The sequence below is a fragment of the Solea solea genome, chromosome 7 (genome assembly GCF_958295425.1).
Source record: "Solea solea chromosome 7, fSolSol10.1, whole genome shotgun sequence".
Taxonomy (NCBI): Eukaryota; Metazoa; Chordata; class Actinopteri; order Pleuronectiformes; family Soleidae; genus Solea; species Solea solea.
The window spans coordinates 1,106,338-1,122,509 of record NC_081140.1 but is presented as its reverse complement, the minus strand read 5'-3'; the positions used below and the strand labels follow the sequence as shown (position 1 = coordinate 1,122,509).

Below are 16,172 nucleotides of genomic sequence, written 5' to 3'. Positions count from 1 at the left end.
ATTGATCTTAAGGAAAAACATGAAAGCCCCCGTCATCCAGTTCAATAGACACTGTTGCTCTCTTTTCAATCTACCACATGAAAATGAAGCATGTTTAATGGTCTCTGGATGTCCACACTGACATAAAACCTCTGGGTGTTTTCCTAAATCATTTATCATCATCTATCATTTTCAATGTCAGTCTAGTTAGTTAACTGTTACCATGTAATACCTTTTATTTCTGTTGAATTGAAGTCATTGATAATTTAACTCTCATTATATGCTTTCATCACTAATGCTTATTATTTAACTTTACATAAACATACTGTTGCTTGAACTGCTTCTACAATTATTTATATATATTTTAGGAGCAAATCTTCTCACACTGATAACTCACATGTGTTTTTAAGAAAGACAATAAAGGAAAGTAACAAATGTGGATGTAACCACAGAAGTATACTGTTAAAGAGTTAAAATGATAAGACGTTGCATTGCTCAAATCAAATGGTTTAAATTCAGATATTTGTCACTGCAAGACCTTTATCAGGTTTACTGGCTCAGTATGTTAAGTTTTTCATTTCAATTTCAAGTTTTTCCAGAATTTCCTCTGCACCACCAACAATGAATCCATTCATTTAATCCAACATCAGTTTCATGGACTGCCTTTGAAATGGATTAAATTCCTCTCAGTGCTCAAACAGCCACTTTAATGATGCTTCAACAGCCTTTTGGTTTAACCTCAGATCCACAACTGTTTCTTATACAACAATAATGTATGTGAGGTCATTTTGTGCATGTGTGTGTACTCTACCTTACTGCCTCAATTACAAATCAAATCTGTAGTCTAAAATGGGTAAATGCTGTAAAAACTAACAGGAGTTACAATACTGCCCTCTAGTGGTTTAAACACAGACAGACAGAATCAGGAGGATATCGGAGCTGAAAATAACTGCAAGTAACATGCTGGGAGAGCAATTACATAACAAAACTGACTCCAGTTTTTTGTCCAGTATTTGTCCAATATTCACATAATTAAACCTTTAAAATGTCTGATTTGAAATAATTCCAGCTCATGTTGTAAACGCTCAAAAAAGCTTCCACACACAAATACAATGTGATTCCAAGTCCATGTTGATGTTTATTCTCAGGTGAATTAATGCAGAGCAAACTGTTAGGAACCAATCAAGGTGATCAGTTATCAAATATAAATCACTTCATCATTAACTATGAGGGGAACACTAATTGTGATGTATTTTATACAGCAGGAGTTTTACCCACTGAAATTATTTTGCTTCTCATAAATCCCCTTTCATACAATAAGTTTATGTTAGTTGGTTATAAACCAGTTTTGTCATTCCTGTTGTTACCCTGTTCATGAGGATGCTGCATTATTTAAGTTGAGGCGATTCTACAGCTCAGGATGTCACTTGATGTGTTTTGTATGAACTGTCGTGTCGGCAGCCTGAGATGTGGCAAAAGAGCTGGTGCTTAGGGTTGCCAACCTTGTCACTATAAGGGACAAAAGGTGACGAGTATGGTTTTGTGTGAATAAACAGTGTGTAACATATTTTTTTATTATGGCAGCTCTTAGTAGAGTTTGTCAGGTATTGTTTCTCATACCTGATGTGTAGTTTTATTGTGAAGGGTAGACCGGAAGTGACGCGGTTGTTGTTGCCGGGAAGTAGGGTTGTTTTACATGAAAAAAAAAAAAAGGAAGTGGAATAAAAGTGAGACGCTGTTGGCGTCAACACCGGCCATTCGTGTCCTTTGATTGTTTATTTACGTACCCAGTGTAGACGCCTTTATCTCGGTTACACACTGTATTATTTTAAGGCATTTGTCATAATGATAGCAGTTTTGCAGAGGGATAAAATAGCAGTGACTCAGAATGTGCACCATCTGTGTGGCCAACTGACACGAGGTGTGACGGCACCTGTCATCATCAGCCCGTGGCCAAGTGGAAAGGGTACCTCAGCCCTTTTGACCTGGTGGGGTCAAAAGGGCTGGGGTACCCCTGAGCAAGGTACCCAACCCCCATTTCTCCCCGAGCGCTACTCAGTGTGGCAGCTCACTGCTCCTAAATCTAGGATGGGTCAAATGCAGAGAAATAATTTCCCTAAGGGGATTAATAAAGTATAAGATGTAGCTCACACTGTGATTGGATGATGACAGGTGTCGCGATCAGCACTGCTGCTGTCGTTGTTGTATCATTCAGTGGTTAGATCAGCGTCGCAGTCAATAAACGGGATAATATACGGGCCAGTTGGCAACCCTACTGGTGCTGGACCTGTCAGAGTTCATGCACACTTTAAATCCACACAAAAATGTAAAGGTACAGATCTCCAACTTTTTTTTGAACATATCTGATTTCTGTAATGTCTTGCATATACGTCTGTCGAGGTGAACAGCTGAAGTTATTTTAAAGATCTGGGTTGACTATGACGGCACCAGTCTAAAAGCTTTAAGATCATTTTATTGAAAAGTAATCCACATGCAAATGCAAGTGGAATAAAATAACCCTGTGTAACACTTCCTCTCTCCATGATGATCCACCCTACTGTCTTCACACAGACTGCCTGTCTTCCTGTTGGCTTCCTGTTGACTCTTGCTGGTGACAGTCTGATGCAGGAGAAGACGTCAGTGATTGGTCCTCATCTTCATGTTCCCTGCTTGGTTCCTCTTTCAGTTGCGGTAGAGTCTCTGCACTCCTTTCTCTCTGCTGCGCTGACTCATCTGCATCAACACAATAATGTTCTTTTCCACTGTCCTCTTCACGCGCAGTCCCTGTGCACGAGTCCTGCGATTCCATCTCCCGACACGTCTGCCTCCGAATAGTCCGTCGAAGCTTGCTGCGACGGGACTGGTTACAGTGCAGGGTGCGTCTGCGGTGCCATTGATTCAGAGAGTCTTGGGCCTCGACACTGAGCTGACGAGCTGCCAGTCGTGGGCGAAAGCTGCTGATGTAGTAGAGCGAGGCGTATAGGGTTGTAAGGTAGTAGCCACCTGTTAATGTGAGGAATGCAGAGAGGAAGACGTCAGACCTCAGAAATATCTACAGGAATAGTAGAAACGTAACATCTGATACAACAAGAAAACAAACCTTCATGTCAAACTTCCATTTAGAAAGAATATCAACTATTATTGATGTAAGTTTTGGTGCACAGATAAGTGCTGCCCACTGCTGTGTGTGTGTGTGTGTGACAAAGTGACGTAGTGTGCTTTACCTTCTCCCTGTAGCTGTGTGGGGTCCAGCAGTTCCATCATGTAATCCGTGTCCACCTGCAATGTGACCACATCACTACGCAGCAGCACCCATGTCAGGCAGGGCAGGAAATCATCAGCTCCAAATACTGTACCTGGAGACAGTGGACATTATATCAACAGACAATCTGTCTGTCTGTCAGTCATCTGTCTGTCAGTCAGTCAGTCTGTCTGTCTGTCTGTCAGTCAGTCAGTCTGGCTGTCAGTCGTCTGTCTGTCAGTCAGTCAGTCAGTCTGTCTGTCTGTCTGTCTGTCAGTCAGTCAGTCTGGCTGTCAGTCGTCTGTCTGTCAGTCAGTCAGTCAGTCAGTCAGTCTGTCTGTCTGTCTGTCTGTCTGTCAGTCTGTCTGTCTGTCAGTCTGGCTGTCAGTCAGTCAGTCAGTCAGTCAGTCTGTCTGTCTGGACATATCCAAAGACATGAGAGTAGATGACCATAAACAGGGTGGTTTACCTGAGCTTGCATTGACACTCATGCCGTGATAGATGCTCTTGCAGACCTTCAGCAAAATCTGAACCTTCTTGTTTGGGGAGTAGGCCTCATGCATTGTAGTCCACCTCTGCTGAATCCGCTCCAGGCTGACAGAGTCAGGAACTCCAACTCCCTCTGACCCTCCCAGCTCCTCCACCCCGTTCTTCTCCAGCACAGGCAGTTTCCTCTGGAGACACTCGAAGCTGCCGTCATCAGTGCGGAACGCATGAATGCAGGAGTACAGGTGGGTGGAGACGGGCTTCAGAGCCACTTTGTGGATGCAGAGCTCCACCAATGAATCTACAGAGAAAGAGCACAGCGTTCACCACTGATCCACTGAGCTGCTAAACAAACGCAACAACGTCAGCTCACTCACCTATCTCCTGGTCACTCAGATCTGTCATGCTGTCCAGTAATGCTTGGATTTCTGAATAGTCCAACAATGTCTCCCTCAGTGATGTGAGTGACGACCTCACTTCCTGTAAGAACTCTGACCCTGTGACCCCTGTGGGATCAGCTCCTCTTTTCTGAGTCGTCTCCACGAATGCTTTCACAGCCTCTGCGAAAATGCCGCCTTTCCGCTCGCTCAGCTCTTTCACGCGGTTGCTTAGTCTTTTCTTCTGACTGACCAACCCGCCCAGTGCCTGTCCGACTGCGGAGAGCCGATGCATGACCTTGTCAGCTAGACGGTGTGCTGAGGGGAGGTGGATTGTGGGGCTTGGCATCGGGGACTCCAGCTCTTCCTCTGTGCTGCTGACTGACAGTGAGTCAAGCTCTAGAGACGGCAGCAGGAGCGTAGAGTAGGGCCTGGGTGGAGGAAGCCAGACACCGTCTTCAATCCAGGACACCCTGTGAGGAGGCTGAGGCCAGGGGCTGCCATGGTGCTGCAGGTCAGGAGCCCCAGGATTTAAACTATCAGGTGAGGAGGGCGCAGATGAAGACAGGGTTCCTGTACTGACTCTGTGTTGGGGGCTACAGGCAGAAGAGCGGCTCACTCTCCTGAGGATGACTCCTGCTGGAGAAGCTGGCGTAGTGGGTGTTGAAGGGTGTTGATGTGGTGAATCAGCTGACTTTGCTCTGGTTAGACCTGAGTACAGACAGGCTATGAACACCACATTGGCAAAAGCACCTAATGCATTATAGAGGATGAGAAACAGGAGACTGGCTCTGGCCCCGTTACCTTGGCCTTAAAGGGACAGCTCAGGTTTCTTTTACCGAGCTGACAGCAGGACTCAGGGAAAAACTCCTTTTAGAATTAGAATGAGTTATTTTTGCTCACACGCCAATAACTGATGGTGAATTTGACCTCTTCAACCCATGCTTATTACACACTAGTAGTAAATGGTAAAGGGTTTGTAGCACTTTACACTACAGCTTTACACACTTTCATACAGCAGCACGTTTTCTATCACTCATGTTTCATATCCATTCACACGCTGCCGGCACAGCCGTCAGGACCAACATGAAGTTAAGTGTTTTGCCCAAGGACACGTGGGCATGTAGACTAGCGGAGCCTTCGAGTTGAAAGACGACTCGCTGTACCTCTGACCTACCGTCACCCCCCGTGAACACACACCATCCAGGTACAGGAGCAGTGGGCATCACTTATCACGCATCCATGGGGATATGGTGCCGTGCTCTGCAGCACCCCAGCTCTTGACCCATCCTGGAATTTTAACCAGCAACCCTCTGGTTACAAGCCCAATTACTTTCCCCTTGCCACGGGCACTGAAGAAAAGGCTCACCTTACATAAGTCCTGATTGAAAGCTGTCTGTGTGACTTTGTAAACTCTATACACCACAGTACAGAGAGAACATTGTCAGGGTAGACTCCTGCCTCACTTAGTAAGTGTGTGTTATTGAGTGGAATCTTCATTTATTAGTGGAGGCAGCAGTCACACATTTTCTCTGCCTGAGAGTAGGAGGTTTGAAGTTGGGATATGTGTTAGTACTTCACTATACAGTACTATGTAGTATAGTACTACAACCAAACCTGAAAAACATCCTGTTACCAAGTCTTTGTGCTAAGCTAAGCTTGCCACATATTTACACATACAAGAGTGTTATCAAACAGATTAGTTAGAGTGTATCTCAACGTTAGTGTGGTCAGACATCTCTTCAGTGAACTGAGAAAGTAAGTAGCTTGTTAAAGTGAGTGCTGTACTCACCAGAACTCTCCTCCCTGGCAGAACAGGATTGTTGGTCCAGTGACACAGACCGCAACCCCGCCCCCGACCATGGACGCGTGGTGCTGAGGCGACGCTCTTGTCTGTATCTTGATGACTGTGTGGTGCACTGTCTCGTTATCTGTCTGTGGGTCAGCCAATCATCTCCATGCTCATGTACGTACAGGGGATTGATGATACACAGGGCCCCATTGGTGGACGTTAACTAAGGGAAACACAAACACAGTGAGGACATGCTGTAAGATGGCTTGAGATTAGTCATTACTCCTAAACCACTTTTTGTCTCAATCTCAAGAGATATGATGTTTGAGTATGAATCTGGAAAGACAGACATACATCAAATGTCTATGTATGCAGTTGGATAAACTTACAACCAATCAGGCCAATGATCAGGATGACATATGCAGAATAGAGCCCTGCACTGGAGCCCAAGGCCCGGGGGGCCTGACAGCCTGAGGGCCCCTCAGGCTCCACATCACTCACATAACTGTCACTGAGATTCACACCTGACATGGAGCTCACTCCCACGACCCAACACAAATAAACTGACAACAATAGAGAACCAGAGGGGAAAGGCAAATGACTGGACTATGTTTAAACTCATTACAAACCACTGACGACGAGCCAACGTATTGATCTGCATAACAGTTGATATGCAGTTTAACTGTGCACAGCAGTCAGTCGCTTCAAAAAACTAAATAATCCATTTAACAACCCAAAAAATGCTTCAAACTTTTTTCTAAATAAGCGGAATATTGAAAGGAAATGAAAGAAAAGTGCTCAGATAAAAAGTTTGGAGGTCTATAACTGCACCTGTGCATCAAGTCTCAGACCTTAAGTTAAATAAATTCATGGCCTATTTAACTTCATCCGTTAAACAAAAATATAATGAATTTAGCCTAATACCACCACGCTGAAACCCCTTAATAAACCTACTTTAACGTCTGCAACATTAACAGCATACATGTTGTTATGGTACAAAAAGTTGGGCCTGAAAATTCTGAAACTGAATCTATCTATCTAGTTAGTTAGTTAGTTAGTTAACTAGTTAGTAATGCCCTCTAACGACTTTTGCCCTGGGAAGCGCCGAAATAACAACAACAGTCTAAACGAATGACAGCTGCTCAGTGGCCGCCATGATGGATATTTCCAAATGTGCTGGATGTTGTGGTTATTGTGTTCAGCCCACAGTGCACCAGGGATTTATGATTGGTTTGCTTTTTTAGGAAATCAAGGGTAGGGTTTACCAAGCTGATTATTTGTTGATCCAGGTGCAAATCTTCACACTTAAGTAAAGGAAATTATAAATATAGTGATAGAAATGGCACATGTACTGCCTCTCTTTTCAAGCACCAGCTGCTACATTACATTTTTGCCATTGGCTTTCTTTGTCCATCGGACACTCTACCTCCTTCAGCTCTCAGCCCACTCACTGGCATTTTTCAAAATCAGGCATTGGGTAGAGTTAGCCTCAGAAGAGAGGGTTTAGTTACTCTTGAACCATTTCATAAAGGTGGTGAACATGAACACACACACACACACACACACACACCTGTATGGAGCACATGACAGTGCTTGGCACCCTGTGGGGCAATTCAACTGCCTCTTGATCCGACGTTGAGCTGAGCCACATTCCTACATGAGAGAATGTTATGAATAAAAGTTGATATTTGACATATCATCAGAGACAGATTCAGATTCACTGCAAACACTTACTGGGTTCGAGTGGACTGAGACGATCTCTGTGCTTGTCGGTTACACTGTGGATCCACTGAGGAAGTGACAGACACATGGCCAACACATCCCTGTCAGAGAAGAACACATCTTAAAGGATATCACATGGTGAGTCTCCTGATTCCCCCTGAAGCCTGGGCAGTAGTAGCTGAAGGGTTAACAGAGCAGGTTATCTTACCTTGTCAGAGAGTAGAAGAGCACCAGCTGAGACAAGTCAGAGAAGGACAGAAGAGACTCAGACAGCTGGAAAACTGACAAAGACAAAGAGTGGGTGTTTTTAGACGTCTTCTTCTCATGAAAGAGACATTACAGGAAACAAAGAAACAAATTCATACCAGGAAGGATGAAATGGGGACTTCTAAAGTTCAGCAAAGTGTGACAGTCTTTTCAGTTCAGATCACAATAGCGTCACTAGTCTATTATTGAGTGTGTTATATTTGAATACCCTGTGGTTTCTAATGATAAGCAGGGCCATGACAGGTTTGAAGAGTTAGTGTGTGTGTGTGTCACCAATCTTTATGCATGTGAAGAGCAGCATGTGTCACATGGGAGGAGGGGACGTATTCACTAGTAAAGGGTGTGAACAGTTGAAGGAACCTGAAATTGCAGTTTGGAAGAGGTGTGTCACAAAACTACCTGCTGTCTGCTCTCAAGGATACACTCAAGAAATGTGCTGTGGTGACGTTACTGCACGGGTTTGAGTGTTGGCCATGAACAATCTACTAAAAGTGGATCTCTCTCTGTCTGTCTCTCTCTCTGTCTGTCTGTCTGTCTCTCTCTCTCTCTCTCTCTCTGTCCGTCTCTCTCTCTGTCTGTCTCTCTCTCTCTCTCTGTCCGTCTCTCTCTGTCTGTCTGTCTGTCTCTCTCTCTCTCTCTGTCTGTCTGTCTCTCTCTCTGTCTGTCTGTCTGTCTCTCTCTCTCTCTCTCTCTCTCTGTCCGTCTCTCTCTGTCTCTCTGTCTGTCTGTCTGTCTCTCTCTCTCTCTCTCTCTCTCTCTGTCTCTCTTTCACACACACACACACACACACACACACACGTCATATTTGATTTCATGTTTTGATCATATTTGTATAAATAACATAAATAACACACACACACAATGATAGAGATTGTCATACCTGTGTCTTTGGTTGTGATGTGATAATCTAGGACGGTGTCATTGTCTCCTCCAGCAGACACACACAACAGCAGGCTGGACAGAGATGTTCTACAATCACGCACAACAAGGAAACTCTGGAGACACACACACACGCACACGCACACACACACACACACGTGCACACAATGACTCATTTCAGTAGGCGAAGTACGACAGAAGCTTGTTGAGCGAGCAGACATGTTCACAGTAACGGGTGAAAGAGATGAAGCAGTGAGAAATGTTCAATTTACTGATGTTTTATGTTTTAATTGAAACTATTTATTGATGGTTTCCTCAATAAATAATATTGAGTAATATTCATAACCATGAACCAGGAAGCTTCAGCAAGCCAAAGAAGAAGAACAGAAATAATTGAGACAGTGTTGGTTTGGTGTAGAGAATGAAAAGCAGTCAAATCAAATAAAAAATATCCCATGGCTGAGTAGAAGGGAATTGAGCTTGTAACCAGATGGGTGTTGTCTTGAATCCCCATCAGGTCAACTGGTGGTGGCAACTGATTTCATATAACATATAACTCATGGTTAGCAATCATGTTATAAGGTAAGGAAGAGGAGGACGTTATAACACTTCTGGAGTTGGTCCCAAGCCCAGAATAATGGGAATGTTCCATCAGGAAGAAGCCAAAAAAAACAAAAAACAATAATAATTATATACACACATATATATATATATATATATATATATATATATATATATATATATATATATAAAAATCAACAACAACTACAACTACTGTCTGTGACAGGTTTGAATGAGTTTGATATCAGTCATGATGGTAGTTTGTGGAAGTGGAGAAACTGAGTCATAAACAGGTTCAGTGCTGGTAAGTGATGATGAGTTATTTGCTGACTCTGCATTTCTGTTTTTATAGCTGTTTCTTTTCCAAAATACACTAAAAATGAAACTGATGAAACTAAATACTTACTTGAATATACAGTTGTTATCTGAACTTTTGAAAACAGGATACAATTCATCAGCTCAAATACACAGAAACTTCTTTCTAAACCCTATACACATTTATAAACTTTTTAAATGGTAATTATTGAATATAACAGGTGCAGGAATAATGTTAGTTTTTTTAAATCAGATTTGTGTGACCAACCACTGATAAAGGCAGAGAATGCTCACATTATGCACATTTTAAGCTTCAATATTTGATGGAATGGAACGTGAGACTGTAAGGTCTATGTATTTATAAATGAAGCTGACCTTGAATGTAGCCAGAATATTGAGAGCTGTTAACTAAATTAACTAATTAACTAAACACACCAGAGGAAGGAGAAGAAGACAAGGAGGGAGGACGATCAGCCACCTTAGATTTGAGATGTTTGATTGTTACGTTCTCTGTTTGTCAAAGTCTTTGAGATTTGAACCATAAAAAGAACACAAAAGAAAAATAATAACAGCAACATAATTGTAATAATAATAAAAATAATTTTTTAACTATGGATATAAGGATATAAGGAGAGTATGGGGCTGGATATATACAAAAGAAGACCATCCGCATATAGACACACTATATCAGGGTGATGCCCCCTGTAATTATTCCTTCATAGGCTGTGCACTGACACAGTGAAATAACTAGTACTTCCATTACTACATTCTAAAGTAATGGAGAAAGAGGACGTCCATGCTTGGTTCCTCTGTCAAGAGGGAAGTCAAGGGAGGAGATGTCATTAGTACAGAGGCAAGAATATAATAATGAATAAAAGGTGGACAGATGTTAGTGAAGTAACGTCTACCTTACATGAATCCTGTTCACCTTCTCAAGATGCATAGCAAAGGATTTGGCAAGAATTTTATAGTCGACACAAAGTAGTGAAACAGGATGATGTGACATGATCCTTCTCGGTTTTCAGTAATCAAACAGACTGAAGTTACAAGTAAATTACAAATCTACAGGTAAATAACTTGTAGACAGTGCTTCCTTATTGCAAGACATAATGGTGACTTAACAGCCTCAGCTGCACAATGTAGGTGAACACAACCACTCGGTTACACTACCAGAACCAAAGATGACACAAAAACGTACACAACATTGTCTCATAAGATAAAAATGAGCGATAACATAAAACGTGTATAACGCCTTTATCAACAGTCTCTGCTGCTGCTGCTGCTTATACAAATGACATCGTAGTTCTATAAACATGTCATCACTGACTCAGAACTGTCCAGTCTAAACTTATAACTTGATGTATCTGCTCCTGGTCTCTGTCCTTTCTCTCCCCCTCCTCTCCTCTGCCCCCATTTTTCCTTTCACCCCAACCGGTCGAGGCAGATGCTGATGCTGAGATTTCTCTCTCCACTGATGCCTAGTGTTTGCCATAGTTGATGTTGAATTGAATTGTATGTAAATGTGTATGTATTTTATGCCGTAAACTCTTTTAATAAGAGGTCGTCATGCTTTGCACATGCAAAACACATTGAGTAATGACACACACTCATGTCATGCATTGTAAGGTTGACCTTGGTTTGTGTTTAGGCCCTCATTTCATTTGTTTACTTTAGTTATTAGGATTTCTTTACTTTTGTAAATTTAAATTAAATATAAGAAAATAAAAATAATCATTTTACACTTTTGTCCGACCTTTTTTTGCCTGGTCCTTGACGACAAGCATTGGCTGCTTATTCATTAATCATTCACTCTTGTACAGAAGACACTTCTGTAACAGGAAAGATCTGTTGAAAGATCTGTTTTTTCTCCTGTTATCGTTGCTTTGACTGCACAGATGTTCTCATGTGTTTGGTAACTGACAGAAACGCAACAAAGCCGTTAGTTGGGACATAAATACTTTTGTAAAACAATACACATGCAATCACACTCACAGTGATCTAACTGCACCACAGCTGAAGGAAGATGTGCTGTCAAATACCATTGCACAATACCACACACACACACACACACACACACACACACACTCAGAGGAAGTGGCTTTCACTGTGAGTGTGTCCAGAAATAGAGACATGTTCATTGCTATTCACCCATCCTTGAACACAGACACACAGTATGACAGCTAAATAACATAAAAGTTACATGAATAAATGTGTGTGTGTGTGTGTGTGTGTGTGTGTCACTCCCCCAGGAAGCCATCGCATGTAACCCTGAATATTTGTTTTCTACTCACATGGTCTCTTTGTAGCAGCAGACATATTCATTGTTGACGGTAACTTCCCTGAAGTGCATGTGTTGGTGTCCAGTGCTGCTGCTGCACTCACCCTCACAACTACTGTTCTGTCATCACATCACATGAAGCAGAAAGAAGGAACTGCATTCATGTCACACACGTGTCCACACTCCACTTCATTGACAGAGTGAAGTATTTGCATGTTTGAGCCTAGAAGCTAAAAATCCTTTGTTTGTTTGGGTCACACGTCAGACCCATGGTACCCTAACCCATCACAGCACCACCTTCATTTCCGATGTCGGCCCCCAATGTCCAACTGGGTCAGAGTGACCATCCTCAACAACCCAGAGAAAGCTTTTGCCCTGGAGCAAGAATTTGCCACACTTCTTTCCAAGGGTGTAATAGAACCACTCAACTTACTTCCTGGTAACAAAAAAGACTGTCAGGTTACCCCCAGTTCTGGATTTGAGGCATTTCAACAGGTTTCTCAAAGTGATGTCATTCCACATGCTGACCACAGCAGATGTCTTGTGGACGGTCACTTGGAGAGAACGGTTCACGTCCATTGACTTGAAGGACGCCTACTTTCATGTCCCCATTGCCCCTCACCACAGACACTTTTTACATTTTGCCTTTCAAGGACAACACACAGCCTCGCCCTGTCCCCACATGTGTTCACCAGGTGCGTGGGAACAGCACTGCTTCCACTACAGTCACAGCTCAGCTGGGTTACTGTCACTGCAACCTCTTCAGCTGTTGTTCCTCTGGGCCTACTGTCACTGCGACCTCTTCAGCAGTTGTTCCTCTGAGTCTACTGTCACTGCGACCTCTTCAGCAGTTGCTCCTCTGAGTCGACTGTCACTGCGACCTCTTCAGCAGTTGCTGAACACCTTTCACTTGGACCCCAAGTGGCACAGACACAGGAAGCTCAAGGTGTCTCAGCTTTGTCTTTTTGATTTGATTTGATGGGGGACGTCCACATGGGCTCCATCCCATCCCGCCCGGTAACTGTCACAACACTTGCACCTCTGAGTGGGTAGCACTGTGGCAGAACAAGACAGTCCATGGTCAATGGTCTGTTCTAGAAGCAAGGGACCACATCAATGTCTTGGAGCTACATGCTGTACACAAGGCTCTGTGGTACTTCCTACCCCATGTAGAGGGGAAACATGTTCTCATTCCATCAGACAACACCTTGACTGTGTATCATATCAACCATCAAGGAGGCACCAAGTCGGCGTGGCTACTGCAGGTCTCCCACGATCTACTGACCTGGGAACCCCCCCGATTGACCAGCCTTAATTTTAATGTATCTCCCAGGGAGGAAGAATCAGACTGAGGATGTTGTTCCCACTGCTGTGCAGTCTCTGCTGCAGGTCCCGTGGCCCCTTCCCAACAGGAAGCATCTCCTGTCCCAGTTAGGGGGGTAGATCTGACATCAATCAGATATGTCTCAATTCAAACCACCTTTTTCCTGGCTATAGTTTCAGCCAAACGTGTCATCAAGCTGCACGCCTTGTCTGTTATCGATTTTTGCCTGAGATGGAACTCTGATGGATCAAGGTTGGCTCTGTGGCCCAATGCTGCACTCCTCCCGAAGGTTCCGTCATGCTGGCCCCATAAAGGTGACATCGAATGCTTGTATCGCACATATATGTTAGTTATGGAGGTCTACTTACATATATTAACTTGTTTTCATTGTAAAAAAAAAACCTCCTAGTCGCTGCAAACGAGCCGAATATCTCCTCACTGACGCTCTCGTCAGCCGCGCTGTTTCAGACCAAAATCACACCCCAGAACGTGGACTGGGTTGTGATTGGCCAGCCAACGAGAGCTTTCCCACTGTCCTGTGATTGGCCAGGTACCTGGAAGTGACGTAATTGGTAGGCCAGCTCTCAGATACACAGCTCCCCCTCTGGCACGGTGGATGCTCTGCATCTCAGCAGCTACAACGAGAGTAGTTCCCGGACTAGTGCCCGCACCAGGAGGCGCTACGGTGGTGAGAGGAGTGGTGAGGTATACTGATGACATCATCAACATACGGAAGTGCCGATCCACTTCGCAGAGCCCAGGAAAACAATAAAAGCCTATTTTCTCAGCAGTGGCTGAACTGTTTGTTCTGAAACTTGAGGGTTTCATAAACAAGGTCATGACGCAGATACACACACAAACGCAGCATTAATTGGAGCTTCCGGTCTATGTCGCCTTTAAATCTAAATCTAAATCTAAATCTTATACTTAATTAATCCCCTTCGGGAAATTATTTCTAATTTCCAATTATTTTTTGACCCATCCTAGAATTAGGAGCAGTGGGCTGCCACACTGAGTAGCGCCCGGGGAGCAATTTGGGTTTGGTACCTTGCTCAGGGGTACCCCAGCCCTTTTGACCTGGTGGGGACTTGAACTAGCAACAAGCCAAGTTCCCTTTCCACTTGGCCACGGGCTGCCCCAAATCAGCCTGTTCAACTGGCTAAATGTGTTCCCTCACCAGATGGCGAGAGTTTGGGGTTGTCCTGCTAAGTCAGGGCCTTTGGGGCATATATCAGTGCCACAGCACCCACCCACCCACCCAGCATCAGAGCAGCTGTGTGTGTGTCACAGCAGTCCTAGGCACAGTCATGTACTTTCAAAGCAGCACCTGTCTTATTGGATTGTTGACACCATTGCCCATGCATATAAGGCCAATCGTGAACGCTTACCATCAGGAGTCACTGGTCACTCAACCAGGGGCATCTCCACGATGAATGACACAGTTGGAACAGTTTTTTTTGTTATGTTTATGTTGCATATTGTGAGTCCTGCACTGAAACAACCTCTAAAATTTGAATTTTTAATTCACCTGAATGAATTCAGTTAATTCAAACAAAATCCACCAACAAAAACATCTTTGCCTTGTTTGAATAAACATAGTTTCGTTGTTACCAATTGAAGAAAAACATATTCTTATTATTTTTTTCAGTGACATTGATGTTGTTACGTTCTCGTATCAATGTAAATGTAATGTAATAAATGTAAACTCATGCTAAACCTGCAGCAAAGTTTAGCATGAGCTTTAGCAAAGAGCTGATAGTATAGACAACGATGATATAAGAGGAAGTGACAGTGAAGATCAGACTGGATTTAGACGACCCCCCCCCCCCCCAAAAAAAAATTAAAATAAATAAAAAATAAGACAATAAAAAATGGCAAAGACATAAGTTTAAGTAAACAAACGCATAAGTTTTGTGTTTGCAATCAATCAAATACAGAGTGAGAAAAGGAAGACTTTGGCAATATTTTTCATATACTCATAACTAAATTTACATTTTTGGAAGCTTAACGATAATGACTTAGCTTGTGACAAACCATAATAACACAAAGGGGAGAGCTCACCCCTGCAGGAGTTCCACAGAGGGCAGCGTGGGCCTCCTCTCTATCCCATGGTGCCGCGGGGCACCAGGCCCTCTGACAGCCTCTCAGCTGCTCCAGCAGTGACAGCCTCCTCCTGCTGTTCCTCCATGGGATGGCTGTGGTCCCATTAACTGGACTGTGAACTGCCCTGGACACAGACATGTGTCTGTACACATGAATACGAACAACACATCAGTGCAAAAGTGAAAAAAAAACTACTGAAACAAAGGTGTGGACTTTCATTTGCAACCGTCAAACTAAATCTGAACTTGACTTTGAGACTTTTAAAATGTGTTTTCCCTTTGAAAACATTTCTCGATGATTACATTGTTGATGTGTGGGTGATACTTACATGTGTTAGGGCTGGTTCTCGCTCTTCTCTACATTATTAACACATTTCTCCACATGTTGCAATCTTCTGATGAGCTCTTCCTTTCTTCACAGCATTAAATGTTGCACAAGAGGTCAAAATAGAAAAGTAGGAAGATTCAATGCTCCTCAGATGCACATTCTACTCAGAATGTTGTATTTTAAAATCCAAGCAGCTTCCTTATGCTGGCATTGAATGCACTTTCAGTTTTCCTCTGAAGCTGAAGTCAAACTGTCAGGGCTGCATCTTCAGTGCATGTGGTTAACCTCTCTCTGTGCATGTGATCGGTGAACACAACAGTGTCTGCAGCACATCCTCCTCCTCCTCCTCCCCCTGAAGTGATGAAGCTTAGTGTTGAGCGTAGACAGGTCTTAAAATGCTTCACCACAACTCTCAGATGATGTGAGGTGTTCTTACGTTAAATATAAACATGTGCAGGTCGCTCTGCTGGTCGCCCAGAAGTCTCCATCAAACCACAGCTGTATGTTTCACAGGGTAGCAC

At 43.4% G+C, this 16,172-nt stretch overlaps 1 protein-coding gene across 5 annotated transcripts; it reads right to left on the bottom strand.

Annotated features, from left to right (window-relative positions):
• Window positions 1-1,094: 1,094 nt before the first annotated feature.
• On the bottom strand, window positions 1,095-15,934 carry rinl (Ras and Rab interactor-like). 5 transcript variants are annotated; one of them, XR_009240967.1, is made up of 12 exons: window positions 15,653-15,934; window positions 15,283-15,466; window positions 8,745-8,859; window positions 7,806-7,878; window positions 7,610-7,698; window positions 7,446-7,528; window positions 5,876-6,098; window positions 4,084-4,794; window positions 3,690-4,007; window positions 3,204-3,335; window positions 2,007-2,982; window positions 1,095-1,949 (listed from the first exon to the last, which is right to left on the bottom strand). XR_009240967.1 is itself a non-coding variant. In XM_058635048.1 (11 exons), exons 2-11 carry the CDS (start codon window positions 15,460-15,462, stop codon window positions 2,543-2,545), a joined length of 2,364 nt encoding a protein of 787 aa, XP_058491031.1. In that variant the 5' UTR covers window positions 15,463-15,466; window positions 15,653-15,934; the 3' UTR covers window positions 1,095-2,542. The 5 variants fall into 5 exon arrangements, 4 of the variants coding, with proteins under 4 accessions (XP_058491031.1, XP_058491032.1, XP_058491034.1 ...); XM_058635048.1 differs by having other exon boundaries at window positions 1,095-2,982; XM_058635049.1 differs by having other exon boundaries at window positions 1,095-2,982; window positions 15,283-15,448.
• Between the last annotated feature and the right edge of the window lie 238 nt (window positions 15,935-16,172).

Excerpts from the sequence above, each read along its gene's own strand:
- rinl (XM_058635048.1), bottom strand. The coding sequence starts at position 15,462 with ATGTCTGTGTCCAGGGCAGTTCACAGTCCAGTTAATGGGACCACAGCC. Across the intron at positions 7,699-7,805 it reads CTCTTCTACTCTCTGACAAG|GGATGTGTTGGCCATGTGTC; the intron begins GTAAGATAACCT and ends CTTCTCTGACAG. Across the intron at positions 7,529-7,609 it reads TCTCAGTCCACTCGAACCCA|GAATGTGGCTCAGCTCAACG; the intron begins GTAAGTGTTTGC and ends TCTCTCATGTAG.